General features: G+C 36.8%; 1 protein-coding gene across 1 annotated transcript; it reads right to left on the bottom strand.

Annotated features, from left to right (window-relative positions):
- Positions 1–321: 321 nt before the first annotated feature.
- On the bottom strand, positions 322–26,964 carry Cep95 (centrosomal protein 95). The gene is made up of 20 exons (XM_027946282.2): positions 26,618–26,964; positions 25,092–25,220; positions 24,125–24,232; positions 20,642–20,752; positions 17,429–17,534; positions 14,916–15,031; positions 12,578–12,709; positions 11,292–11,482; positions 9,246–9,358; positions 8,941–9,070; positions 8,218–8,368; positions 6,960–7,099; positions 5,543–5,638; positions 4,598–4,727; positions 3,704–3,873; positions 3,529–3,603; positions 2,658–2,810; positions 1,293–1,439; positions 934–1,005; positions 322–660 (listed from the first exon to the last, which is right to left on the bottom strand). Exons 1-20 carry the CDS (start codon positions 26,745–26,747, stop codon positions 484–486), a joined length of 2,577 nt encoding a protein of 858 aa, XP_027802083.2. The 5' UTR covers positions 26,748–26,964; the 3' UTR covers positions 322–483.
- Positions 26,965–27,057: the final 93 nt, after the last annotated feature.

Raw genomic sequence — 27,057 nt, 5'->3', positions numbered from 1 at the left:
GTTTATTGTTAGCGGCTGCTAGGTTTAGCACAAATCTGACTTATGAAGAATATGTACCTTCACTTCCCTTTTCTAGGTTGAAGTCAAATTCAAAAGCAAGCTGGGTGTGATAGTACATGCTTGTAATCCCAGAGACTCTGGAGGCTGAGGCAGGAGGATGCCAGGTTTGAAGCCAGCTCTAAGCAACTTAGTGACTTATTTGAGACCCTGTCTTCAAATAAAATAAAAAGGGCTGGGGATGCTCCTCGGGTGGTAAAGTGCCTCTAGGTTCAATCCCCAATATCCAAAAAGAATTAAAAAAAAAAAAAAAAGAAAAAGCAGTAAGCTTTAAGAAAACATTTTTATTTAAAAAAATTATGAGTATTGGAATGAATACACAGATAAGGCATTTAAAAAAATTCTTCTGTTTCAGACTGTTTACTGGCTCAGTTCTAGCTCTGTCCTGGTAAAGGCCTCCAGAAACCTCACCTATGAAATCTGGCCTCATGAGAAGGGATTCCGACCATACTGAAGAGAAGCCAGCTGCAGCCGAGCTCTGAAGCGCTCAGCTTCCAGTTCCCGGAAGAAAGCGTCATCGTCATTCTGCATTATCATGTTCTGTAGTTGCTGAATTTCCTTCTCCATCTTAGATCTCAGCTCCCTCTTTACCTTATGTAATGTCTAAAAGAGAATTCATGTCATCCTTTTACTCCAAACATTTATCCAGCCCTTGTCTATTTTGAGTCTTTGCTCTACCTTCCAGTTCATCAAGCTCCTCCAATAAATTTATAATTTAGCAGCAGCTCTTACAGAGACCTGAATGAGTGAATTTAAACTCACAGGACAAATATCTTGGATGGTAAATGGATTATCTTATTAGTATTCTCTCCATTCCCTAAAAGGTACAATACTGTTTTCTAATTTCTAGAAAATTTCTATCCTGTTAATTATTACCTGAGCCTGGAATTTCTCTCGGGCTTTGAGTTCCTGACGTTCCTGTGATATGGCTTCTGCCAGCAATGAAAACTGTTTATAGGGAAGAAAAAGAAATATTAATGTTTTCAGTCCAAATGTAAAAATTCTTACACTAATGTTCACAGGCTTAAAATCTTTTCTTAGAAATGAAAAAAGCGATACAATATACTACAACCAAGCACTAGCTTATTTTATCTTAAATTTGTCTTGGAAATAAGAGTCATTGTAATCTATACAGTCCTGCAAAGTTCTGAGTTAACAAACAGAGGTTTATTGTCTGTATACTAAGCCAATTTTGACACAGGTGGTCAAGATCCAACACATTCTAATGAGCCCACCTGGTCCTTATAGTAGTTCTCCATCGAGTCCAGTTCATTCTGATGCTGTCTCTTTTCTTCGTCTCTTTTTTCTTTGGCATAGTTTCTCAGGTCTTGTAATCTTTGTTTCTGAATTTGTAAACCTTCCTCAAACAGCTTCTTAAATATCTGTCATTTAATGACAAAGATAAATTTAAGCTGAACTTCATGATCGTTTTGCCCAATACCAATAGTATTTTTTTTACAGATTATTAAAAACGGCAGGCTTTATTAGTATATTATTCATGTATCATAAACTAACCTTCTTAAAAATGTATACTTCGGTAGCTTTGAATAATTCAGAACTGTGCCATTGTTACCACTAATTTCAGAACATTTTTGCTCCAAAAAGAAAACCCATGTCTGTTGGCAGTCACTCCCTATATCCCCCTCCTTTTAGCTAGCACCATTAATCTACTTTCTATATATGGATTTGCCTGTTCTGGACACTTCTTTCACTTAGCATGTTTCCAAGTTTTATCTACATTACAGTATATATCAGTACTTCATTCCTTTTTATTGTTAAATATTCTACGTGAATTTATATTTTAATTTTATTTACATTTAATTATTATTTTGTTCATCCATACTAGTTGTTTCCCCCTTTTGACATTGGAAATAATGCTGCTATGAATATGTGTGTACATCCATACCTAAGGATAAAATTACTGGGTAACATTAACTCTTTATGGTCCTCTGGAGGAACTGCTAAGTTGTTTTCCCAAGCAGTACACCACTTTACAACCTCATTATCCCTGCTTGGGAGTTCCAGCTTCTCATCCTTAACTGACTTTTGTCTTTTGTATTCCCATTCTTGTGCATGTCAGTGATATATTGTAGTTTTGATGTGTATTTGATTAATAATGTTCAGCATTTTCTTACTTATCACAGAGATCCTTTACTGCTCGCTTCCAGAAACGAATTCTCAAGCAGCCATGTGTATAAGGCAGGAACTCCAGAGCAAAACATGCTGCACTTCTGTGCAACACTTACATGAGGTGGTTGGCATTTGGGGAGCCATGGAAAAGAAATCTGTTCAGCAGGTTTGATACGCTACTTATTCTTTTTTTTTTTTTCTTTTGGTACTAGGATTGAACCACATTTCACCACTGAGCTATATCCCCAGCCCTTTTTATTTTTCATTTTGAGACAGGGTCTTGCTAAAGTTGGCTTTGAACTTGTGATCTTCCTGCCTCTGCCTCCTGAGTCACTGGAATTATAGGCATGTGCCACTTGGCTCGGATTTCAGATTTAAACGGAGGCAAGACTTATGACAAAGAAAGTAGTCCTAAAATGTAAGACATAATTTACCTTCTTAACAGGGCTGGGCAGAAAGAACACACTTACCATTTCTTCCCGGGTTCTCATTCTCATCATTTTTGCGCGCAACTGAACTCTATAATCATCATAATATTTTCGGGCACGAATAATTTGCTGACGATTTTCTTTTATTTTTGATTGGGTCAACCTCTGTCTATAAATGCAGTCCTTGAAGTCTTGCTAGGAAAGGAGAAGAGGATGTAAGGATAAGAGGAAGGCATATACAAGCATCACATCACCCCAAAATCCCTGTTCAAGTACAAGATCTTCCCCTTTCTGGTTTATAAGATGTCTTTGAGCAGAAAGGCAGCCATGCAGGGACAGTGGCCCTGCATCCTGCACAGAGTGTGAAAGACCATCAGTTCCTAGAAACCCTCATCCTTTGCAGCTTCATCACCTTGATCTGAAGAGCAGCACTGGCAAGTCCCGACAGTGCAGAGAGCAGCCAGGACCTGAGCACCTCCCAAATTTGAGGGTTTCATCTCCCCATTCTACTAGAGATCACTAAGTCACAGCCAATGCCTACTTAATAAGAACAAGAAAATGGCGCTCTGAACTTTTAAGCTTGAGTTGTCAAGAATATTTAATTAGGACAATATCAAAACAATGAGGATGAAATGAGGTCCTGTATCCAAAGCCTCCAACTCAAATATTCAGATATTGTTTTCACCCATTCAGTGGTAGAGTGCCCCTGGGTTCAATTCCCAGCACTGGGGGGGAAAATTGTGTTTAGCATTTCTATAGCATTTGCCCCTAATCAATTTTGGATAAAGCCCTCGTTGCTTCTGCAGGCAAGTGTTAGAAGAATCTGTACTGCTCAGCTATACAGATAGAAACTAAGTTATACTTATTTCCTTTTAAGTTCAAAATTAGAATGCCCAACTTGTTCTTGACATACCAGTCTCTTGTTATGTTCATATTCTTTCTTGACAAGGGAAGTGAGGATTTCATGCCTTCTCAGGGCTTCTTCTATCTTTAAGGGAAATAACAAGGCAAGTTAACAATGATGTTCAAGTACAAAATCTTCCCCTTTCTGGTTTATATTCCTACACTTCAAACTGTTGGTAACTTACTTCATCCTGGAGTTTCTTCTTTGATCGACTGTCCCTGTGTGCCTCTTTATTGAGCTGTTCAACATGTGCAATTTGTTGTTTCCACATTTTGCTTAGTGTTGGGCCAGAAACATAGAGAAATGGAAACTGCTCCAGCATAAGGGGCAAGAGACTGTGTTCATTTACTTTCACTGTAAGGACAAATAAGATGCTCTTAATTTGGGAAACTTGCCAATAAGAACTCTTACCCCATCTTCCTGGTATGCCAAATCTTATCTAATTGATGTGGTGATGATCCTGAAAAAAGCCATTCTAAATGTACTCATCACTTTTGCATTCCTTCTTTGATCCGAGTAAGCCAGCTACCTGTTAGGGATGAAGATAAGCTCAACATTCTTACTGATGATATGCTAGGCCTGAAAGTGCATACTAACTGCTCGGCTGCCTCAGCACCTGTAGGTGGATGCTTCCTATGTGTTAAAAGATTCGTCAGCCCTCCTGGTAGGCATGTGCTTAGAAGAAAAACTGTTTAATGGCATGTAGCTGGAAGGCCAGCCATCTTTGGGGAATAGTTGAAAACAGAGGCTGGACAGGCCATCTGTTTGCCTTCGAGCATCCCTTGCATTCTACCAACTTCCCAGAAACAAAAACAAAAAAAGGCAATCAGAGTGAGGCTCAAGCTGGAGCTGTAAGTGGTAGCCCCAGCTTTCTCTTGGTGCAAATATATAGGCTTCCCTAAGGCAATTCTTTGGAGTTTTTAGCTCTCTTTACAGAAAACCAGCCATATGGCCGTGATAAAGAAGGAACTTTCTGCTGCTAACTGGTGGATGTTAGTTTGCAAAGCTATCCTTGGAATGCAGTGCATACTTTCAAAGTTGGCCAGTTTTTCATAAAGTACAATTCTGTGGTTCTTACTTGGAGCTGCTTTATTTGGCCTGTGGAAGCCACCTCTTGAACTCTGAGTTGTGGATTTTCTGGAGTAAATCTTCCAGGGCTGACTATGTTTGGGAGTTCTTGTATGAATGACTTCTCTGTATATTTTTCCCTTCAAAGCAGATATGGAACAGAATGGAAGTAAGTAAAACTCTTTCATACATCATCTTAAACATTTTATACTGACAAAATAGCTAACCAATCCCTTGACAAATCACCTTTCTTCTAAATCTCTAAAAATCTAACTAATGTTCATTTATTCTAAGGTAAAGACATCTTTTGGCCATTGGTGTCCCTTGGAATTTTTCAAATTTTCAGTCACCTTGTCCCACACTCTAAATACACCTAGTATTAATGCTGTGATATGCTTGTTTCTTTCAGAACTTTTCCCACATAGATTAAAAAAATTCCCAAGCAACTATGCATTAGGTTTAGTTGTGACCACATTGTACTTCATAACCCATTTTGTTCAGTAACATTTAATAAAAGCATTTCCCCATGCTTTTATTTAGTTTCTATAGTCAAGCTTTTGAAAAGCATTAAACATGCTTTGGGTTTCTCATACTCAATATAGCAACTTGGCTTCTGTCTTCTCTTATTCCCCGTTAACTTGATCAGCTTATGCAATTTTTTAACCCCCTGGTGAACTGGAAAGTAGAAACTCATAAAAACTGATACAAGTTTTAGGCAGAAGGGAAAACACTAGCTTTCTCTGGTATCATGTCTTGCTGTATCTTAGCAACCTGACTATGAGTAAGGAAAAAAATCCTACATTATGAAATGAAATCCTGTCTTTTCCTAAATAGCTATTGATTAAGGCCCTGTTGGGTCTTTTTTTTTTTTTTCCTTAAAAAAAAAAAAAAAAAAACTCTGTACTTCCCACTGATCTGACCAAATGCATTTATTATAGTGGAGACTTTTACCCACTGTTTCCTCCTCCTCCTCCTCATTTATCCTTTGAGATCCAATATTGTCTTGAATTTTATTTCTTCTTAGCTCCCTTTCAAATGCTTCAGTTAATGCCTAAATGGGGAAAGGTTATATAATATTATAGTTGTTAAAAAACATACATGTGAGTGCTGGGGCTGTAGCTCAGTTGGTAGAGTGCTTGCCTCGCATGCACAAAGCCCTGAGTTCAATCCCCAGCACCACAAAAACAAACAAAACAAAACAAAACAAAAAAACTCACATATATATGTAGGGGAAAAATTCATCTAGGAACCTTTCAAGCCAAAAATATCAAGCTCATTCTCTTCCACCTTTTTATAAACAGTTCCTTTCAGGATCTATACACGTTGTTTTAAAAGATATGTAATTGGGACATAAAATGAAATTTTACATAATGCATTTTTTTTCTCACAGGTTTTATAATTATTTTGATACTCCCCTAAATGGAAGTTACATGATGAATTACATACTGATTATAACTACTGTAAGACATTTGAATTAATTTTAGTTTTCACTATTATAAATACTACAGCTGGGCACTGAGGCAAATGCCTGTATACCCAGCTACTCAGGAGGCTGAGGTAGAAGGAACCCAAGTTCAAGACCAGTCTAGGCAACTTATTGAGCCCCTCTCTCAAAACAAAAAATAAAAAGGGCTGGGAATGTGGTTCAGGGGTAGAGGGCTACTGGGTTCAGTCCCCAGTACCACAAAAAGAAAAGTTATTTAAGCTGGTTGTTGTGGTATATGCCTGTAATTCCAGCTACTCAGGAGGTTGAGACCAGGAGGACTGGGCAACTTAGTGAGACCCTGTCTCAAAATAAAATTAAAAAGGGCTCAGCAGTACAGCATTTCCCTCATTTATGTGAGGTCCTGGGTTTAATCACTAGTACTGCCAAAAAAAGAAAAGGGGGTGGGGAGATTATGAAACCTACTAAAGCAAACAACTAAGTGTCCTACATTTATGCAACATTTCAAAATCCCTTTACCACAGCAGAAAGTCCTCCTCAGCAATCATCATCATACCAGTCTCCTTGTTGGAGGCCAACCATCTCCTCCAATGGATACTCAATGGCCCATCATGTAATTCAAATGATCTATCGTGTGTAATCCACCTCAAATTCCCCTTATATCTTAAGTTCTCTCTGAAAATACCAACTCATACTGATCTCTTCCTTAATCCACTGGAACAATGAGCTAACATTCTTGAGAATTTCATGATTTATGCTCCTTAAGAGGGACATAGACCATATCACATAATTCTCTATCATCCACTCAACTCAAAACATATTAAGTGCATTTTAAACCTTTAATCAACAGCATGCTAATTTAATCCATGATAGCAAGGATAAATGGCATTGTCTCCTACCCAACAACAGTCAGGGAATGGAGAAGTACCTTTGCTTGGAAATGGCGGATATCTGTTTCTTTTGGCTTACGCTGCCGCCTTCTCTCTATCTGGAACTGTTTGTGTTTGTTAACTGGAGATGGAGAAAGCGAATGGGATCTGTAAGGTGGCTTTTTGTGCTTGGGAAATCCTGCAACACAGAAAGGCCATTTACCATTAGTTCCTGACAGCCAGAATGTTAAGCTGGAAACCAATTAGTTGGTTCTCACCAAATCCAAAGAGAAGGAGAAGTAAGTGTGCTAAATGTATTATAACTAATTCATATTTGTATACTTAGTCATACCAAGTAAACAGACAAATGAATACAAATGTGAACCGTCTCAAGCATTTACTTATATATTCAATTTTGGATTGAATTCAATATTGGATTCAATATGAATTTATATGCATAAAGTTCCTTGGTTGGCAATGGGGGGAGAATCTAGATAGAGAAAAGATAAATTATCTGGGCCATGTTCTGCATTCTAGATCCTAAGGAGGAGATGAAAATATATACACATAGCTTATAAATACTTACAAAGTAGAATACTTATAAGCAAAAGTTAACATGGTTAAGTACTGTCTAAGCAGTCCAGATTCTTCCCTAATGAATAAATAGTGACATATATGCTCATACCAATGGGATACATCTGCGAATCTGGTCATACCGCAGCTAAAATGAATTAGCTGGACCTTTAAGTATCAAAATAGATTTCCAAAACAATGTTAACACACAAAAAAAGCAGACTGAAGAATGATATATATAGTATCTATGTAAATTTTTTTAATTTTTGGTTTTTTGGGGGAGTGATGAGGATCAAACCCAGGGCCTCAGGCATGTTAGGCAAGAGCTCTACACTGAGCTGTATTTCCAGCCCTATGTAAAATTTTAAAAGAACATAAAACAATAGTATGTTTAGATAAGTAATATATAAACAGTCAAAAGTATGAAAATAGTCATAAACCCAGCCTAGTGGCACACCCCTGCAATCCCCAAGCTAAGGCAGGAGGAATGCAAGTTCAAGGCCAGCCTTGGCAACTTAGTGAGACCGTGTCTCAAAATAAAAAAGAAGGTTTGGCATGTAGCTCAATGATACAGTGTCCCTGGGTTCAATCCCTAGTACCCAAAAAAAAAAAAAAGTGCTATTATTTTTTTTATCCTTTTGCATATTTCTGAAATTTTTCAAATGAGAAAGTCATTAAAAACACACAGAACGACCTAAGTAGTTCACATGGACACCACCATTCTAGGTCCCTCTGGGTTTGTACCTGGCCTTAGCTTCTTTGGCTCATATTCCATGATGCTGTCACTATGTTGAGAAAGTGTCTCCTCATTTCCATTCTCCATCTCTTTGTTTATAATATCTTCTTCATAGACAGTCTTTTCTTTAATTCGATCACCCAGAGCACTTTTTAACATCTATTGAGAAAATTATTTTCAACATCTTTCATTGATTTCAACAGAATATAAATTAGTAGAAGTAGACAGCAGACTTTTAAAGTTTCCTCTGATAGTTACTAATAATAAGTTTTCAGATGCTTATGCATCTTTAGCTTTTAAAGGCTGGATATTGATGCTACCAGCTACTCAGTTTCAATAAGCTTAACAGTAAATCAAGTAGGGATTTAATTAATTCAATGTTGTCTCACTGCATTTTGTGGCAATCAGTGATCCATCCAATTTTACATCAGATCCATCTTTAATAACAAAGGGAAACTAAAGATAAATGGTTTAACATTAACTTGTTTATTAAATGATTTAGTTTTCATCAGAAGTCAATATAATTTGGACAAATCTGTGTCATACTTGGTTATATCAAGAAAGGTTAAGAGATCATTATTCATGTCTTACCTGTTTGACTTCTAGAACATTTTCACAGTAACTAAGACTCAACTTATTTTCCAATACCTAAGCTTAGTTTTCAACTTCAACTGGGAGACACTGAAATGCTCACTACCCATAGTAATTATACATTAAAAAACAAAACTTGCCCAATCTAGCTCACAGAACCGTTGAGAGAGTTTCTCTGACACTGCATGTAGTTCTTGTTCTGTTAACCTCTTTCTTGACCTCTGCGGGGAAGGTGAATCCCATGATGAGACTGCAGCTCTGTTTTCACTTCTGTAACGAAAGTGACCATGTGACATATAAGTAGCCACGTATACTTTATTTGGTTCAAAATAACCATGTATTATATACTTTAATACATATTTCATACTGGTTTCCACAGCTAAATTTGTAGAGTGTACCCTTCACTTTTCACACTTATAAACATGTAAGCCTGGAGTAGTATTACCTTTTTCCTTTGGGAATCTTCCTTGTTCTGGGGCTGGGGACCCGAGTTGGATAGGCTTCCTGTTCACTATCGTCAGGCAACTTGGAAGTTAAGATAACTCTATCATCTGGTTCCTATTAACACAGAACAAAGTTAATTTGAAAAAGCTACAAAGACGACAGGCAAAATCCTTTTGATGGTGGGATGCATTAAACCTGTGGCACCAAAGCTAGATTCTTCAATTTCCTTTATTTTTAAATGCATTTGTCAAAATACCATATTGATACTCAATGTTAAAGGACTGGAGCATGTCTATCATTTCTACTCAGAGAAAAAGTGTGGCTTAGAATGCCATTCTAATATAAAGCCAGGTGAGGCGTTCTCAAACATGAAATTTCAGGGATAATGCCTACAACTAGACAATTACAAATGATCAAATCACAAATTTTTATCTCTTCTATTGAAGAATCAATCAACTAAAACTGTCTAAAATTGAAACACTTTTAAACAAACCTGAAACTTCCCAAAATATAAATATAGACCCAACACTTTCAATAATATTTTCTTAACCTTAGAGAGAATCTTTTTTGCTTCTATGTTTGGTGCTACAGATTGAACCCAGGGCCCTTGAGCACACTAAGCATACATACTCTACCACTGAACCACACACCCATCTCCTAGAGGGAACCTTAGAAAATTTCTTGTGATAAACATTATTTAGTATTTAATGATATCCTCAATTTCACTTCAGAATCCTTTTCTTCTATTAAATTTAGTACAGTTTAGTAAATAGCAATAATTAATCAAATTTTAAAAACTTTTAAAATGAAATTTAAATGTCCAGCTTAGTGAATTATTTCAAAATGAATACTCCCAATTCACTGCCACCCAAGTGAAGAAACAGAATCACCAATAACAGCATTATATCATCTCAGCAAGACTTCCCCAAAGATAACCATTATCCTATGACCCCTTTCTTTCTCTCTCTCTTTAATGTATCCACCCTCCTATCTGAACAGACACAGAGAATATTTAAAATGATGGTTACCTAATGCTAATGATGTTTATTTCATCTTTGTACCTTTTCTGCACTGTTTGAACTTTTTAATAATGAGAATTGAATGTATCATTGCTTATAAATTTACCCTGGCACATATTTGCCTGTTCTTTCTAGGAAGATATGGGCAGAATATACATATATATATATTTTTTAAAGGGACCGGGTTTCTCCATCCCTTCCCTAAGAAAAAAATAAAAGCCAACAGGCCAAGATAATAACAGGGGTTCATGCTGACAATGGAAATATGGATGAATAGATCCCCCCCCACCTTTTAAAGCAGTAGTTGGGATTGAACCTAGGGTTGCTCTACCATTGAGAACGTTTCAGGCCTTTTTATTTTGAGATAGAGTCTCACTAAATCACACAGGCTGGCTTCAAACTTGCCAAGCTCAGCTTCCTGAAGAGCTGGGGTTATAGGCATGCACCACTGTGCCCAGTGGCAATTTGCTTTGTCACATTTTCCAATATTTCAAACATTTTTAAGCATTTAATTGGGGATATACAACATGTGTTCTGAAGTCAGAATGCTTGCGTTTAAATCCTGCCTCTAATAATTGTTGTGTAAACTCAGACAAGATATGGACCTCTCTACATCAGTTTCCATAGAAAATATAGTGATTTCTCCAGAAATGTTTGGAAGAATAAATTATCCAACACCTGTAAAGTACCCAAAACTGTGCCTGGGAAAAAGCATTCCATATATGTTGTTTCTTATTTCCCTTTTTATACACTTATTTTATCCCAACCTTCCTATAACAAGAACATGCAGGGGTATGTATAAGCAAATTTTAAGAAGTACAATGCTTTGGTCAGTGCAATATACTTGACTTATTCTAACAAGAGACCTCTAAATAGATAGGCTTCTGGTGTTGGAGATGGAGCTCAGTGGTAGAAGAGCACTTGCCTAGCAAAAGAAAGGCCCTTGGTTTGATACCCAGTACAATAAGTAAATGAATTTTTAAAAATATGGGCTTTCTAACCAAATGCAAGCAAATTTTTCCACTTACAGAAAATGCTGTGTGCTCTCCAGATGAATTCCCAGCAGGGGAGAAGTGACTTGCACGCAGGTATTCTTTTCCTATAGGGCAGGGTGCTCGAGGTTCTGAAGGGTGGTAGGGTGGATGTAAAGGAATAGCTGCTCGGATGGGCTCCCCTAGCTTTCTAGCGCTTGGAACCATACTCACAGAAGGGGTTTCCACTAGTAGGACAAATTAAAGTGGATCTACGATGAAATTCTAAGACATAAATCATTTTACATACACCTACACCTATATAAAATACATTCACATACACTAATCTTTTTAACTTGATTAAAAATAAAAAATACAAAACATAATTAAAGCAGTGATACATCCTTAGCCAACAAGTAGAAATCTAATTAAATCAGAATGAATGTAACCTTAATATTATATAGTATAAAAATGGACCCTGAAAGTTATTTAAAAATAATGAGCTGGGCAAAGTGATACACACATGTAATTCCAACGACTTGGGAGGTTGAGGCAAGAGGTTCACAAGTTTGAGGCCAGCCTCAGCAACTTAGTGAGACCCTGTCTCAAAATATAAAGGGTGGGGATATAGCTCAGTGGTAAAGTGCTCCTGGGTTCAATCCCCAAAGAAATAAAAATAATGAAAACTGGAAGCAACTAATGTTTAACGAATGGCTATGTAAACTTATGGTTCATTCACATGTTAGAAAACCAGCTGGCCATTAACAATGATTTTATGTAATACTACCATATAAAAATTCTGTAATAGGAATATTTTTCAAGTACTATATTTTGTTATTCAGTTATAAGTTGAAGACCATCAACTGTATGTATATATACATATACAAATGTATCAGACTGTATTATCCTTAAAAGAAAAACAAAAAAACCCCAAATATTTTGAGAGAAGATGACTTAGATAATAAAACAGTGGAAGAAAAAATATGTGGTGGGGCTGGGGTTGTAGCTCAGAGGTAGAGTGTGCTTGCCTCGCATGCCTGAGGCCCTGGGTTCAATCTTCAGCACCACATTAAAGAAATAAATAAAAATAAAGATACTAAAAATAAAAAAGCACCTTTGCCTTAAAAAAAAAAAAGAAAAAAGAAAAAATGTGTGGCCAAAGACCATATTAAGCAGAAATTAGAGCTCAGAATTAAGAAAAAACAATTACAAATAAGATCATGTAAAACCAAAAAGATTCTTATATAGTGCAACTAAGTAAAAAGACCATTAGCAAATGTCCTGGGCAATGACTGTGTCAACCCAGCAATAGACTAAAGAACGAACAACACATTACGACTCACTATCTTCAACAAAGGATGTCCTATCCTTAAACAGAAAACTAGACGAGGGAGGGTTTAACATATCTTCATGTAGTTTTGCAATTGGTGAGGGTGACATTTTTTTAGACTGCTTGTGGACAGGACTTTGAGCACCTAGGAAAGAAAAATAAAGGTAAATTTTTTATCTATCAAAATGTTTGCTAAAAATTATACTAAATGCCAAGAGGAATGTTGAAAGATACCGATTATTTTTAATAACTAACATATTAAAAGGCAGTTCTATAGTCCAGAATCACTTTTACGACTTGAAAACAAGGTTTTACTCAATGTTTCATTACTCTGCTTCAGAAAAATAGGTGCTAGAGTTGTAGAAATGCTGATTGTTATATGGGCATTTCTAGATATAAAGATGTTAAATGAATTAGGGTTTGTGGCTAGTACCATAATCAAAGAGTTACAGTTCAGAAATTAAAATCTAAATTAGATGCCTGTGAATGTGACAGTTGTCTGACATCTTAATTTAATGATAAAAGGAAGCTGCCATAAGCCCTTTCATCAAATCAATCCCAAATACCTTTGCTAGCTTCCTTCTCGACCTTTTCTCCTTTGCCTTAAAAACGTTAAATCAAATTCCACTCTCTACAATTTGAAAACAAGTATAGATTGAGTATCCTTTATCCAAAATGCTTGGCATCAGAAGTGTTTTGGATTTCGGAATATTTGCACATACAGAATAAGATCTTAGGGATGGGCCCCAACTCATTTATGTTTCATGTACACAGCCCAAGGTAATTTTATACACTATTTCTAGTGTTTCCTGAATTTTGACTATGATCTGTTATATGAGGTCATGTGTAGAATTTTCCACTGGTGATATCAAGTCAGTGGCTCACAGAGTTTAAGATTTTGCAGTCTTTCAGAGTTCTGGATTAAAGATGCTTGAATAGTAAATCATCTTTTACTGTTGTACTTAGTTTACATGGCACTTAATATCAGAGGACCCATTTCTAAAATCACCATCCCCTCCACTGTGAATCTATCTGACTTCCTTCAAGTAACGTTCTTGAAATAACTATACTTTACACTTTGCCTGTGATTTCAGACAACTATTCATATTTAGTGCATAATGGTGCTAAAAGTCCTTTACTTTGCCTCTCTCAATGACAAACTCATGTCTTTGGTCTACTGTGATGTTCAGACTTGGGTTTTTGAACATAATTTCTTAGGAGTGCAGCATCCATTCCTTGGAATTAAGAGTATTAGTGCTATAGGGACTTTAATGTTGGTTTAGTCCAATTCTCTTATTTCAAATTTGAAGAAATGGGGCTCAGAAAAGATAAGAACCTTGTCCAAAGTCACACAGCCAGTAGCAGAGTCTGGATGAGAAAGCAGACCACCTGATTCCCAATTCAAAGTACTAATTATGGGGTAGCATTCTTGTCTTTCTATTCAAAAAATACTTATTTGGGATGGGTGTTTTCCTAAGTTTTGAAAAATTATGATGAACAAGAATAATCTTACTGTATATTTTTATGTATCAGCAGTTTTCACAGGTAGAATGTAAGTTCCATGAAGGCAGGGATTTGTGCCTGTTTTGTTCCCAACTCTCTCACCACTGCGTGGTATAGGAAAAGCACCAAATAAGTATTTGCTGAATGACTATGATGTGGCCACTTTCCCAGGAATTCACAGTTTACACAACAAGCTATAAGTTACCAAGCAATGTGGGAATGGTGTTATAGAAAGGAAGAGAGAACGCAGAGTTGACAGCCTGAGGCAGGTAGGGGAGGCTGGGCTATGGAGAGTGAGTTTGTCAGGAATAGGAAGAAAGAGCACCCCAGTGGATGAACAATATATGTCAAAGATGAACATGGCATGCAAGGTGGGTAGGATTGTCACAGGGCCTGAAACTGGGAATGAGAGATATTACACACAGTTCTACTGTGTGTAAGCAGATTACTGGAAATATGGCCTAAAGCCTGGGAGGAAATTTGCTATTGGGAGTATGAACTTATTAGTTGAAATGATGAAAACTGTCCAATTTGGGAAACTATAATTGAAAGGTACTCCAGAATTTTGACAAGACTGTAAAGATACATCCACAATTCTCTTCTCGGGATATCAGGTCCCACAAAGTACATGACAACCTTGCACCCATAGATTTGCCTTGATCTTATGTGCCTCTGTGCTTTTACTTGCCTATGATTTCAGACTACTATTCATATTTAGTGCATAATGGTGCTATTCTGGAATTTCAATGCTGAGGTTCAATTAGGACTCTATTCTTCTAATATTAAAGAGCATACTCTTCGTATTGTTATAACAACATACTGAATAATAACTGATATTAACTACTCACCATTACTTCTTAGAGAAAAGGTGTGTGCTGTGTCTCCGAGTCTAATTATTTCACCAGTGGATTCTGCTTCATCTTCATCCCAAGAGGGTCCCAAAGCCTCAGGTGAGGAGGAGCTCCTAGAAAGAAATTCTCACTCATTCAGGGCCCAGCCTGACCATAGAGGACCCTTCCTGCTTCCAACATCCAGCCTGCAGGTATTCAGATTGCTCATTTGCTAGGTGCAAAAAAATTGAAAAAAACCAGAGCCGGGGAAGTAACTCAGCAGTAAGGTACTTGCTGCATGCCTGCAGACTGAGATGTACAAAACAAATGATAGTGCATGATCTTCCTCTTAATGCTTATCAATCCTTGCTGCTAGTTTTGTATTGATAGATATATAATGAAAAAAAACTGTGTATAAAGTGTCAAGGATGAAATGGACAGAATACATACAGAGAACAGCTAACACTGGTGAATCTAAGGGTGCAGGAATGGAGGGGAGTCTGGTAGGGCATTAATTTTGCACTAAATATCTTTGAATTGTCTCACTTTTGCAATTGTTTTATTTTAAAAAATATAATGATAAATAAAGTCAAGAATTTCACCTTATGATGGGTCTCCTTTGAGACATTTTTCACAATGTACTTTACCTAAAAAAAAGGTATTTGCCAGCCAGGTGTGGTGGTACATGCCTAAGATCCCAGTGTCTGGGGAGGTTGAGGCAGGAGAATCGTGAGTTCAAAACCAACCTCAGCAAAAGCAAGATACTAAGCAGCTCAGTGAGATCCTGTCTCTAAATAAAATACAAAACAGGGCTGCGAATGTGGCTCAGTGGTTCAGTGCCCCTAAGTTCAATCCCTGGTACCCCTCCAAAAAAAGGTATTGCCTGTGTTTTTCAAACCATGACATACTCCATAAAAAAATCAAAATTTAGATATTTAAAAGAAAATCACAGGGGCTGAGGCTGTGGTTCAGCGGTAGAACGCTTGCCTAACATGTGCAAGGCCCTGGGTTCAATCCTCAGCACCACAAAAACAAATAAATAAAGGGGAAAAAAAAATAAAAGAAAATCACAATATTATGTTCAAGTTTTAGTTAGCAAGGAGTACAATCAAATCTGTAACAACAATATATTTTGTCTATGAAAGTAGCATAAATTTTAAAACTGATATTGGTCAATGAAAATGGCTCATGAAGTACCTGCTCTTTCATGCTTCTGGTGGATGTAACTTAGTCATGGCCTCCTTGAAAAACTTGGCAACTTTTATTAATAGCCTTAAAACATTCATACTCTTTTACCCTGAATTTAGCCTAAAGACATGAGAGAAAGGGAGAATAAAAAAAGGCTCCCCTCCCAGGGTCACTCTACCCCTAAACTCTGTCACCAGCCCTTTTTATTTTGAGATAGGGTCTTGCGAAGTTGCCCAGGCTGGCCTCAAATTTACAATCTTCTTGCCTGGCTTGCTTTTTAAGAATTTTGTCGTCACCGTCGTCGTCGTCGTCGTCGTCGTCATCATCATCATCCTCACCATCACAAACCTCCACATTATAAGATCAGGGTAGTAAATTATGTTATAACTACATGAATGATGATACATAGTCATTATAATCCCAGGTATTCAAGAGCCTGAAGCAGGAAGATAACAAATTCAGGGCTATCCTAGGCAACTTAGCAAGAACCTATCCCAAAATAAGAAAAAGCAAAAGCTAGTGATGTAGCTCAGTGGTAAAACACTTGCTCAGCATGCATGAAGCCCTGGGCTCAAGGGTTCGTGCTAAATAAATAAAGTAAAATAAAATTAAAACTTACTGCAGGGCAGAGGGTGTATGTAGCTTAGTAATGGTATGCTGGTCTAGCATGCACTATTGTCCTGGGTTCAATACTAAAAACTAGAAAAAAAAATATTATAGATAGTTTGACAACTTGGGAAAAGATTGGATGTGTTAAATAAAGATAATGCCTGCAGACAGTATGACTTCATCCAAAAAAAAAGTATAAAGGACTAAAATATAACAAAATGTTAACAGCAATATTTAGTTTTACATGACAAATTTCATCTTTTTTCTTGCTGTTAAAGAATTTCTCTGGGGCTGGGGTTGTGGCTCAGTGGTGGAGCACTTGCCTAGCACGTGCAAGGCCCTGGGTTTGATCCTCAGCACCACATAAAAATAAATAAAGATATTGTGTTCAGCTACAACTAAACACACACACACACACACACACACATATATAAAAGAATTTCTCTGTACTTTGCAAGTTTACTCAAAGGAGGATGGAACAAGGAAAAAATGATGATCCTTTCATGATCAAGGGACAAATGAAAAATGAGTAGGTAATTAAGATGGAGAATTAGTATTACATGTAGCTCATGTTCATAAAACTCCCTCAAAAAGGTATAAAATAGAAGAAGTTAGTAAAAATGTTCACATTAGCTTTTTTGGGTACCATTCTGGTATACTGTGTGCAATTTTAATTCTTAGTAGATGAGAAAGCACAATTTGTTTTGATAAAATTCACAGACATTGTGGGCTACCTCCCAAAAGAAACTCTTTTCCATGATGATTTGGACTCCTTAGTGCTTTCTAGCTCTTCCAAAGGTTCTCCTTCATGGGATTCTTTAAAATACTGTTCAGTTTCACCTGTTTAAAACAGATTAAAAACAACAATACCAAAAAAAAACCCAAGTTAATACCATTTTTTTTTCTATAAAAGAGGCCAGAAGAGGTAAGTGAGACAACCCCCAACCTATAATGGTAATCTAGGCTCCCAGGACAGTGAAATTAGAAAGAATCAAATCATTACCTGCAATGAGTTACTCAAGTAACAAAGAAACAAGAAGCTCGCTCGTTGCTTTCAAATCAAGGCCTACCGTGTATATTATGATATTTTCTTTTTTAAACAATGTGATAGGTTCACTTATCATTCTTTATACTTCTCCATCTGTAAGGGATGTCTGAGGTAATCAATTAAGATGGCAGGAATAATATGATTCTATTAACCTTTTTCAAGTTCCAAGACAACCATGCCTCATGCGAGAGTCAGAACATATCATGGTTTAGATGAAATTTTTCTTAAGACCACTGACCTTTTTCTCCAACCTAAAATACCCAAGGAATACACGCTTTCACCAGCAGCACTAATTCACTAGGGCTATGATTTTAGGCGTTATGAGGATAAAATCTGATTCAGATTTACCTCTCTGGATATTCCAATGCGTAATTCTAGACATTTCCTGTTCAAACATCCACCTCATTATTTTCTATTTCTGTATTCACCAAGCAACATTTTAATATCATTTGTCAACACTGATGGTGCATATAGTCTGAGCTAGGCTCTGTGCTAAACGTATCTCCTTACTTAATCTTTACAACAAGCTTCATATGAAAAAACAAGTCTAGAGAGTTTCTCAGACAGTGAGGGTTTGCCTTCAAATCCCTCATTCTTCAATGGTAAATGATAATGCTAGCTCAGGTTTCAGAGAGAAGCTGCCCTGCACTGCTGGCATGACTAATGCTAACAAAGACTTCCTTTCCATTTTGTCAACTGGCATTTAAAAAAAATTTTTTTTTTAGTTGTAGATGGACATAATAGCCTATTTTTTTATTTTTTTATATGGTGCTGAGGATCAAACCCAGAGCCTCCTGCTTGCAAGGAAAGTGCTCTACCACTGAGACAACCCCAGCCCTGTCAATTGTCATTTTGAAGAATCTGATCAGCTCCAGATAATAATGCCAATTAAGTATATTTTGGACCTGCATAAGTGAGACTCAAACCTTAGATAACACTGTTCAACTGTCATCCAGGGAGGCCCAACTCAGCAACTCCCACCTATCACAGCTCAGCTCACCACATACTACCAACCTTTCTGGGAGGTAGTATCCTTCAGCCTTTCATTACCACTAGACTCACATGAGAGCACTGTCTTCATCCCTCCATCCCCACTGCTCTATCATCGATGAGGCACTATCTTCCCACTGTTGCTGACTTTATAACAGTTCAAATTAATCTTATTTACTTACAGATAGTTTTCTGTCTCTTAATTTTGCTGCTAAAAAGACAAAATGATACAGAGCATCGAAATACCTATTGGTAACCTTGCATTAGGTGAGTTCCACAGGTTAATCACTTTCAATACTCGCCCCCAACTTCCTTCTTTCGTGTCTGTTGTATGTATTTAAGGCTGTCTCCCTGACTTAAGTACAAGTTTTTGGTTTTTTTTAAGTCTTTGTTTTTGTTTTGAGAAAAATCAATGACATGCAGCTTTGAATCCTTCCAAAGTACCCAGATTAGCATTTAACACATAACTACACCCAAAAGTTTAGAATTTTAAGAAAAAGAAATTTCCAATGTATACCTTTCAATCTTCCCTTCTGGCTTTTAAATCATTTTAGCAGAAATTGATTAAAGATAGGGAAGTATCTCTAACTAAAAACTTTAAGATTCATTTCAAGTATTAGAATCACAGCACAGGTCTATCCATGATGGCAGAAATTAGAAAAGGTGAGGCAACCCAAATTTTTTATTGTAACTTATATTAGAATTTGTTATTTACTGTGCTGATAATTTTTTGGATAAATTTGTAATATAAGAACGGATAATATATTATTCCATTCATGATCAACAGTATTATTTATTAAAGATGATACAGTCCTTAAGTACTACTGATTAAGTTTAAATAACCATAACACTTTTAGATAAAAATAAGGCAATATTGATATTCATAAAACAAAAACATCACACAATAAATTTTTATAATTTGGGGAACTGGGTTAAAGAGTAAAATAAAAAATATTCAGCCGGGTATGGTGGTGCATGCCTATAATCCCAGCAGCTCAGGAGGTTGAGGAAGGAGGGTCACATGCTCAAAGCCAGACTCAGAGGGGAAAAAAAAAAAAAAAGAGCTGAGGATGTGTAGTGGTCCTGGGTTCTATCCTTGGTACCAAAAAGAAAAAAAAAGTATATTCAGGCTGGTAGTCAGGTGCAGTGATGCATGACTGTAATCCCAGCTACTCAGGAGGCTGAGGCAGGAGGATCACAAATTAGAAGCCAGCCTGGCAACTTAGCAAGAATCTGTCTCAAAAAAAGCAAAGAAAAAAGGAAGGAGAAGAAAAAAAAAGCTGGCCATCATGAAATAACAGTGTTGGTAGAAATGCCCTAGTTCTTCCTGCTAATGTCTTAGTAATATCCAAATTTGTAATATAAAATGGTGATTCTGACGTAGGAAATTTTGGAATAAGAAATTTTATGCACTAATAGAACAATAAATAATTCAGGCAGAAATTTAGGTTCCCATTTTAGATTAGCTTTAAAGTTATTTATAAGTAACAATCCAAATTAACAAAGGATTTGATGATACAGTTTCCAATCACCTGAAACAGAAACAATTAGAAATATACAATTAAATTTATCAAGCATATTGTATTGGTGATTCTGCTTCCTAAGAAAAATAACCAAAGAGATAAAAGGCAAAAGGGTATGTAATCCTTCTTGGGATTTCTTTTGCTGGGGTTCAAACCCAAGGCCTCATCCACACTAAGTATGCACTCTACCACCGAGCTCTGACCCCAGCCTCTTCATTCTTTTTTTTTTTTTTTTAATATTTTTTTTTTAGTTTACATGGATACAGTATTTTTATTTATTTATTTTTATGTGGTGCTGAGGATGAATCCAGTGCCCTACACATTCAAGGAAAGCACTCTACCACTGAGCTATAGCCTCAGCCCAGCCCCTCTATTCTTAAACTTACTTTTCTCATGAGATGTTTCACTGATGTGTTCTGTAAGATACTCCAGCAATCCATCAAATATTTCTAGGAGATTCCTGATAGATTCTTTGTCTCCTTTCACAATATTTTCTCCTGAACACAGAACATAAAGCTATTAAAAATGTTAATAAAACAATTGAGAGCCTCATAATTGGTTTTAGGTTTTTATTTTGGTACTAGGAATTGAGCCCAAGGGCACTTTACACTGAGCTACATCCCCAGCCCTTTGTAGATGGACATGATACTTTATTTTTATTTGGTGCTGAGGATCAAACCCAGTGCTTCACACATGCAAGGCAAGCGCTATACCATTAAGCTACAATCCCAGCCTCTCCCTTCTGATTTTTTTAGGTTCTTGCTAAATTATCCAGGCTGTCCTCAATCTTGCTATCCTTCTGCCTCAGCCTCCCAGCACTGGGATGGAGAACCATACCTGCCTTGAAAGTCTCATAATCTTGAAATGGATATAACATTGTGAAAGAATATATGGATTATAAACTCAGAAGAAATAAAATTATAAATATTAAAAACATTGATTTTGTACTATTTAATTATATCCAAAAAATAAATAAATAAAAACAATAGGCTTGGATATAATGTTTAATAATTCAATGGCATATTTCTTCTTTTTTTTCAAGAAGCAAAATAACTGGATTTAAGAAAACATTTTCTGCCAGGTACAGTGATGCATGCTTGTAATCCCAGCCATCCAAGAGGCTGAGGCAGGAGGATCACAAGTCCAAAGCCATCCTCAGCAACTTAGCAAGGTCCTAAGCAACTCAACAAGATCCTGTCTCTAAATAAAATATATAAAAAGGGGTTGGGGATGTGGCTCAGTGGTTAATTGCCCCTGGGTTCAATCCCTGGTACCCCCCCCCCCAAAAAAAAACCAAACTTCTAATAAGAGTCATACCATAACATAAAGCAGCAAAGCAGAACTTTATTAGGCTGGTGGGAAAAAAATGACAGAATAAAATACTTTCAGATTGTGGGATCCTATTTATTTGGGTTGGTTTGTTCTAAAGGTAATTGCAGTAGAATAATACCAAAACAAATAAACAAAAAATCAATACTTTTTCATTAGGAATTCATGGTTGTTTTCCCCTGTTTACTTCTATTCATATTGTACAGATCAAACCATATTTCTGATTAAAACTGCATCCATGAGGTTTGATCCCCAGCACTGCAAAAAAAGAAAAAACACCCAAAATCTCATCCAGGCTCCCTTTCTAAATCTAAATCTAAAAATCCTCTCCCCTTTTTTGGGGTACTGAGGCTTTAAACCGGGAGTGCTTTACCACTGTGCTACATTCCCAGTACTTTTATTTTTTATTTATTTATTTTTGTGGTGCTGGGGATTGAACCCAGTGCATTGTGTTTGAAAGGCAGGCACTCTATCTACTGAGTTATATCCCCAGCCCCTAGTACTTTTTTTTTTTTTTTTTAATTTTTGAAACAGGGTCTTGCTAATTTGCTGAAGCTGGCCTCAAACTTTAGATTCCCCCTTCCTCTTGACTCAGACTCCTGAGTTACAATCACCATGCTTGGCTAAATCCCTTTTTAATCTCGCCTCATCCTCAACTCTTTAGTCTCATCTCCTACCACATTCATATAATATCCAGAAGTCAATCTTGAAACAATTCCTAGCACAGTACTTGGCCCCTAATAGATTATTAACAAATGCTAAGTTGAAATATTGAATAAAAATGGATTGGCAAAGCGTGGATACTTGACATGTTTAATGTCACTTAAAATGGACTCCAGTCAACATCAGGTATGGATGGAATTTGGCCGTTGTGATGCTCTGGTGATCCCTTTGGGATATCATGCCTAGCATTCTCAAGAATTCAAACCAGAATGGGAGAGGCAGAGTAGAAGTTTGACATGTGAGAAAAGCTGGCCACTCTTAACTTATGATACAAAACAAAACTATACCAGAGTTGGAATACTTTATTCTGTTTGAAATAATGAGTGTGAAATCCTGTTTTTAAGCCCTGTGTTTTTCTGGCTTAAAATACATATGCATACCCATGGGCATACTCAAGACTTCTCAGTTTCCAGGATAGGGAGCATACTCTGCCAACCCAGCAATTAAGACTGTTGGCCAGAATGCATTGCTTTGTGGTGGAAGAGAAACTACTTTGCACACAACACAAGGAGTCAAAAGCTGCTCTGCAATCTACTGGAGGAGGTAAGCAGTTTGCAATAACTCATGGGTGAGTGCAGTTTGTGAGAGGCAACTTCACAATAAAAAGTTCTATAAACATATGTATGTTTACAATCTTGCTATAGTACATTTCAAAAGTACAAATATCAGAAAATGTCCAACATATTCAGGTGATTTAGTAATTTCAAACTGCAAAGGAACAGGGAAATTCTGGGATCATTTCTTAAAATAATTTATCTCCAAATTGATTTATCCCATTTACTCCCCTAGAATTGAACTTAAATACTAATGACTGTATCTCTGCAAAAATTTGTTCTTGTCAATATTAAGTTGAGAAATGTCAATTACCTACCCTTATTACCATTTATCTTCTTTAACCAATGTTAAAAAGTACATCAATAGTATACGCCTTCTTTTTGGACTGAAATATAGCTTCAAGTCTCTAAGATTCTTTCTGTTCCTTAGCTTGAAATAATTTACTGGAATAATTCTTATTCACTACTTTTAACAAACATAAGGATTTATAAATATATTTGGTATGCTTATTTTTGGAACACAGCAAAGTATCCTTCATTTTATTTTAGAAAAAGTCTTTAAAAAGCAGCTTATATTTTTAAAAGCTTTTGAATATATAATATGATTCGAAATTCAAAAAATATGAGATATATTGTGAAAATCTGGGTTCCCTTTCTTGTAACCCTGAAGTTCCCCTTGTTGGAAGCAATCATTATTAAAGTTTTTTAAATCTTTTTTTCAAGAGTCTTTCTGACTGCAATCAACAGGATATATCTGCATATATATTTTCCCCACCCGTTTTAACAAACTGTAGCATACTCTATACAATATAACTACACTGTGTTTTTCTCACAACATACACTGGAGATTGCTTCTCTAAAATGGAATACTTTGTGTGCAAAGAGCATTATCAATCATCTTTTAAACCTATTGCGCAGTTCACTTTCCAGAGCTATTATTATTTATCTAAACAGTCCCTATTAATTGGCATTTAAGTGTTTCTAACTTTTAGCTACTAAAAACATGCAGCATGGGTATGCTTTAATATAACAAAACAAAAAATATACATGAAATACATTTCAAATCCAGATCCATCACAAACTCAGTGTTCAATTCTCCTGAAAAGATTTAATGTATGATTGCCCTAAGTATATCAGTTGTCTTGGTTCAGTCTTAGTTTGTCGGTTCTATAAGGTCCCTCATTTGGTTAATTAAACAATATCTAAGGTTCTACCTAATGTTATTTTACTAAGATGCATAATTATCTAATTAAATATACTAACCTGTTATGTGAGACAAGCTAACTTGCAGATAATCCAAGGCCAATGAATCAATCACTGCTTGTACATTGTGGGCATCATCCTCTTGACTCTTGGGAATAGCTATGAGGTCTGTGGAGCAAAAGTCACATTATTTTGCATCTATGAGGATCCAAGTTTTTATCTATTTGTCTTTGACTAGGCTTTTGAGTAAACCCAAATGCAACAAAACTAAGCTGTACATTAGCTGGACAGATGGTAGTACAGATAAAATCATAAAGCCTGAATTCTACAAAGTAGTATCTTTTTAGTTGAATATTTATTTTTCAATATTATTTAATTGTTTGATACTATACCCAACATATAAACATGTTCTACATAAGTACCATGTAAAAGAATATGCAGATGAACAGGGAAACTCTGGGATCATTTCTTAAAATGAAGTATCTCCAAATTCAAAGGGATGTGAATAGTTGATAAGGAAGGCAAACATAAGCAGAGACTTGACAAAGAAATGAAAGCAGTAAAGGAATCTATGGATAAGAATTCTGAGCTATTTAACCAAGGTCACAGCAAAATGTGCAAATCACAACTTAAAATATAAATTTACTATCTTCTTAGCGAATTAGGGTCAAAATAAATATCAATTCTTATTTGTAATACTGGTTAAGTAGCAGAATCCAACAAATTTCCAAGTTCTGCTCAATTTTTAAAACTTTGAAGATTTATTTACAGAATCAGTGTGACTTTTACAAGGCATTAATATGATTAGTTTAAATGGGGCTGGCCTTCGAACTGATTTGATCAAGGCTATTATTATGAGAGGGTCCCCTAAAATATTCATTAGCATAAAAATACTACATTTGGATAGAAATAAGATGCAGACAGAGAAAATAAAATTTTATAAATATCAAGGGATTTAACTAAAAGAACTAGAAACTTCTGGCCCCAAATACAGACACAATTAGTACCATTTTTTCAGTGAACTTACCGGGTACTTTTTCTCCCAAAATGGATTGATAAAGAGCAATAAAAACATTAGAATCACAATCTTCAAGTGTGTGTATCCTCAGATGTATGTGACATTTAAAAAGAAGGTTATTGGCAATGGTTACCCACTCTGTTGGGGAAAAAGGAGAAAATAAGTCTTTACTAGCACTAGGAAAAGTCAAGCACAAAATATCAACAATCTCCACAAAACAGATATTAAACTCTACAAAATAAGAAATTTGTTAAAAAATTTCAAAGACCCTCCTAGTTAAGATTTTTGAAAAGATGTATTGGGATGATTTCCAGAGTTTATAATTTCAATTTTTATTGTTGCAACCCCAAATCTTCACTTATTTACTATTAGTTTTTATCTTATAAAAGCCTTAAATAGGTGTTTTTACTTAAAAGGTATAAGTAAACGGATTATCATGTTATTTTAAAAAGTTTGCAAATGACAATCTCAAGTTACTAGAAACTAATTGATGGAGGATGTTTAAAATTCCCAATAGTATTAGTTATGTTTTTACCCAATTATCTTGTGCAAGTCAAGGTCTCTCCGGTGCCCAAAAGGGTGGTGATTAATTTAGGCTGTTAAGAACTGGAATAATGATAATACTAATGCATCTGTTAGGTTTTATTACATTTGATATACATTAAAGAAAATACATGAAATACATTTTTAAAAAATCCCTAAACTCAGAACTAGCATCTTAAAAATACTGTTGAAGTTCTTTGTGGGCTATACCACATCCAGCCCTCCCCCAGTGTTGGGATTATCAAGGTTAAAGATTTCTCGACTAAAGATAATGTAGAAAGCTTGAAACATTTGTTCACTGAAATTATTGGTGATTAAAGGGAAAGTACTTTAGCATTAGATGCATCTCCGGTAAGTAATGGACGCACGTTTTGGAAGCAAATAAGTCTGTGTATCTTCCATCCACCAATTTCCCTCCTCATGCCCATTTCTCACAGCTGACCAAACCATGACAACCATTTGGTACTGGAGAAAAGGACGAAGCGTCCTAGACAACCAAATCAATTCGCTTTTCAAAAGCGATGCCAAACAAACCCTTAACTCCAGAGGGCACCAAAACAACAACAAAAAATCCCGCTATTTTGCTTTGGCAAAGGCATCGACATATCTTAAAAAATATCACGTCTTTCAAGACCAATATAAATGTAGGTTCGGCCTCAGCGCCCACAATGCAAGAGCGGAGAACACACTGACAGTGGCTGGACATTCCAGAGAAATACAAGTCCGAGAAGATCTTTCTGACTGCTGTATAGCAGCCAGGATGCGGATGTCCTACCAGCCTCACCACAAGACCCCTCTTTCACAGCCCACGTCGCTGTCCGACTGCCTTGAAGCACAGAAGTAGTAAGGCTGAGACCCTTATCCGGAGAACCCGCGACTGCGACCTTGTGCCATACGGTCACGAGCTTCAGGGGCAGCCCAGACCCAGTATTGGACCGCCAGAAAGTTGGACAGCTTAAGTCCACACACCAGGGATCCAGGCCGAGACTCACCAGCCTCTGAGCCAGACATGTCGCGGAGACGGGTCGCCGCCGGACTCCAAGGCGGGCTCGCGGGTGACGGCGTCCCGTTAGGGCCACACTGCGCAGACCCGGAGCGAACAGAAGAGGGAACGGACCACATTGCGGGGAAGGAGGGGTGAAGAAGGGAGGGACGTTAAAACGGCTCCTCGCCGCTGATTGGTCATTACAGGAACACTTCCTTTCGCAGCACGCGACTAGGCAGCAGTTTGCGGGCTCTAAGAAACCATTCCCCGCGGGCAAGATCCCGCGAAAGTGTTCTCAGGGAGCCGGGGTGGGCAGGCCAGGTCATCCAGCAGCCCTGGCCCGTCTCCCGGGGGCAATAGAACTGCACTTCCGGTGAGCTCAGTTAGTTTGTGTTCCTCCGCCAACCGAGGAAGTAGTGCGGTCCGCTCACCCCATGGGGCAGTCAC

This window comes from Marmota flaviventris, chromosome 17, assembly GCF_047511675.1.
Source record: "Marmota flaviventris isolate mMarFla1 chromosome 17, mMarFla1.hap1, whole genome shotgun sequence".
Lineage (NCBI taxonomy): Eukaryota > Metazoa > Chordata > Mammalia > Rodentia > Sciuridae > Marmota > Marmota flaviventris.
Note: the sequence above shows the minus strand (reverse complement) of the source record. Positions and strands in the feature narration are given on the sequence as shown.

What these genes read in the sequence shown, in the direction of transcription:
- Cep95 (XM_027946282.2), bottom strand. Translation starts at nt 26,747, where the DNA reads ATGTGGTCCGTTCCCTCTTCTGTTCGCTCCGGGTCTGCGCAGTGTGGC. An exon ending in TAGCTTGTCTCACATAACAG is followed by an intron (nt 20,753 to 24,124) that starts GTTAGTATATTT and finishes TTCTGTGTTCAG; the next exon opens with GAGAAAATATTGTGAAAGGA. An exon ending in AGGAGGAGGAGGAGGAAACA is followed by an intron (nt 4,728 to 5,542) that starts GTGGGTAAAAGT and finishes TCTGCTTTGAAG; the next exon opens with GGAAAAATATACAGAGAAGT.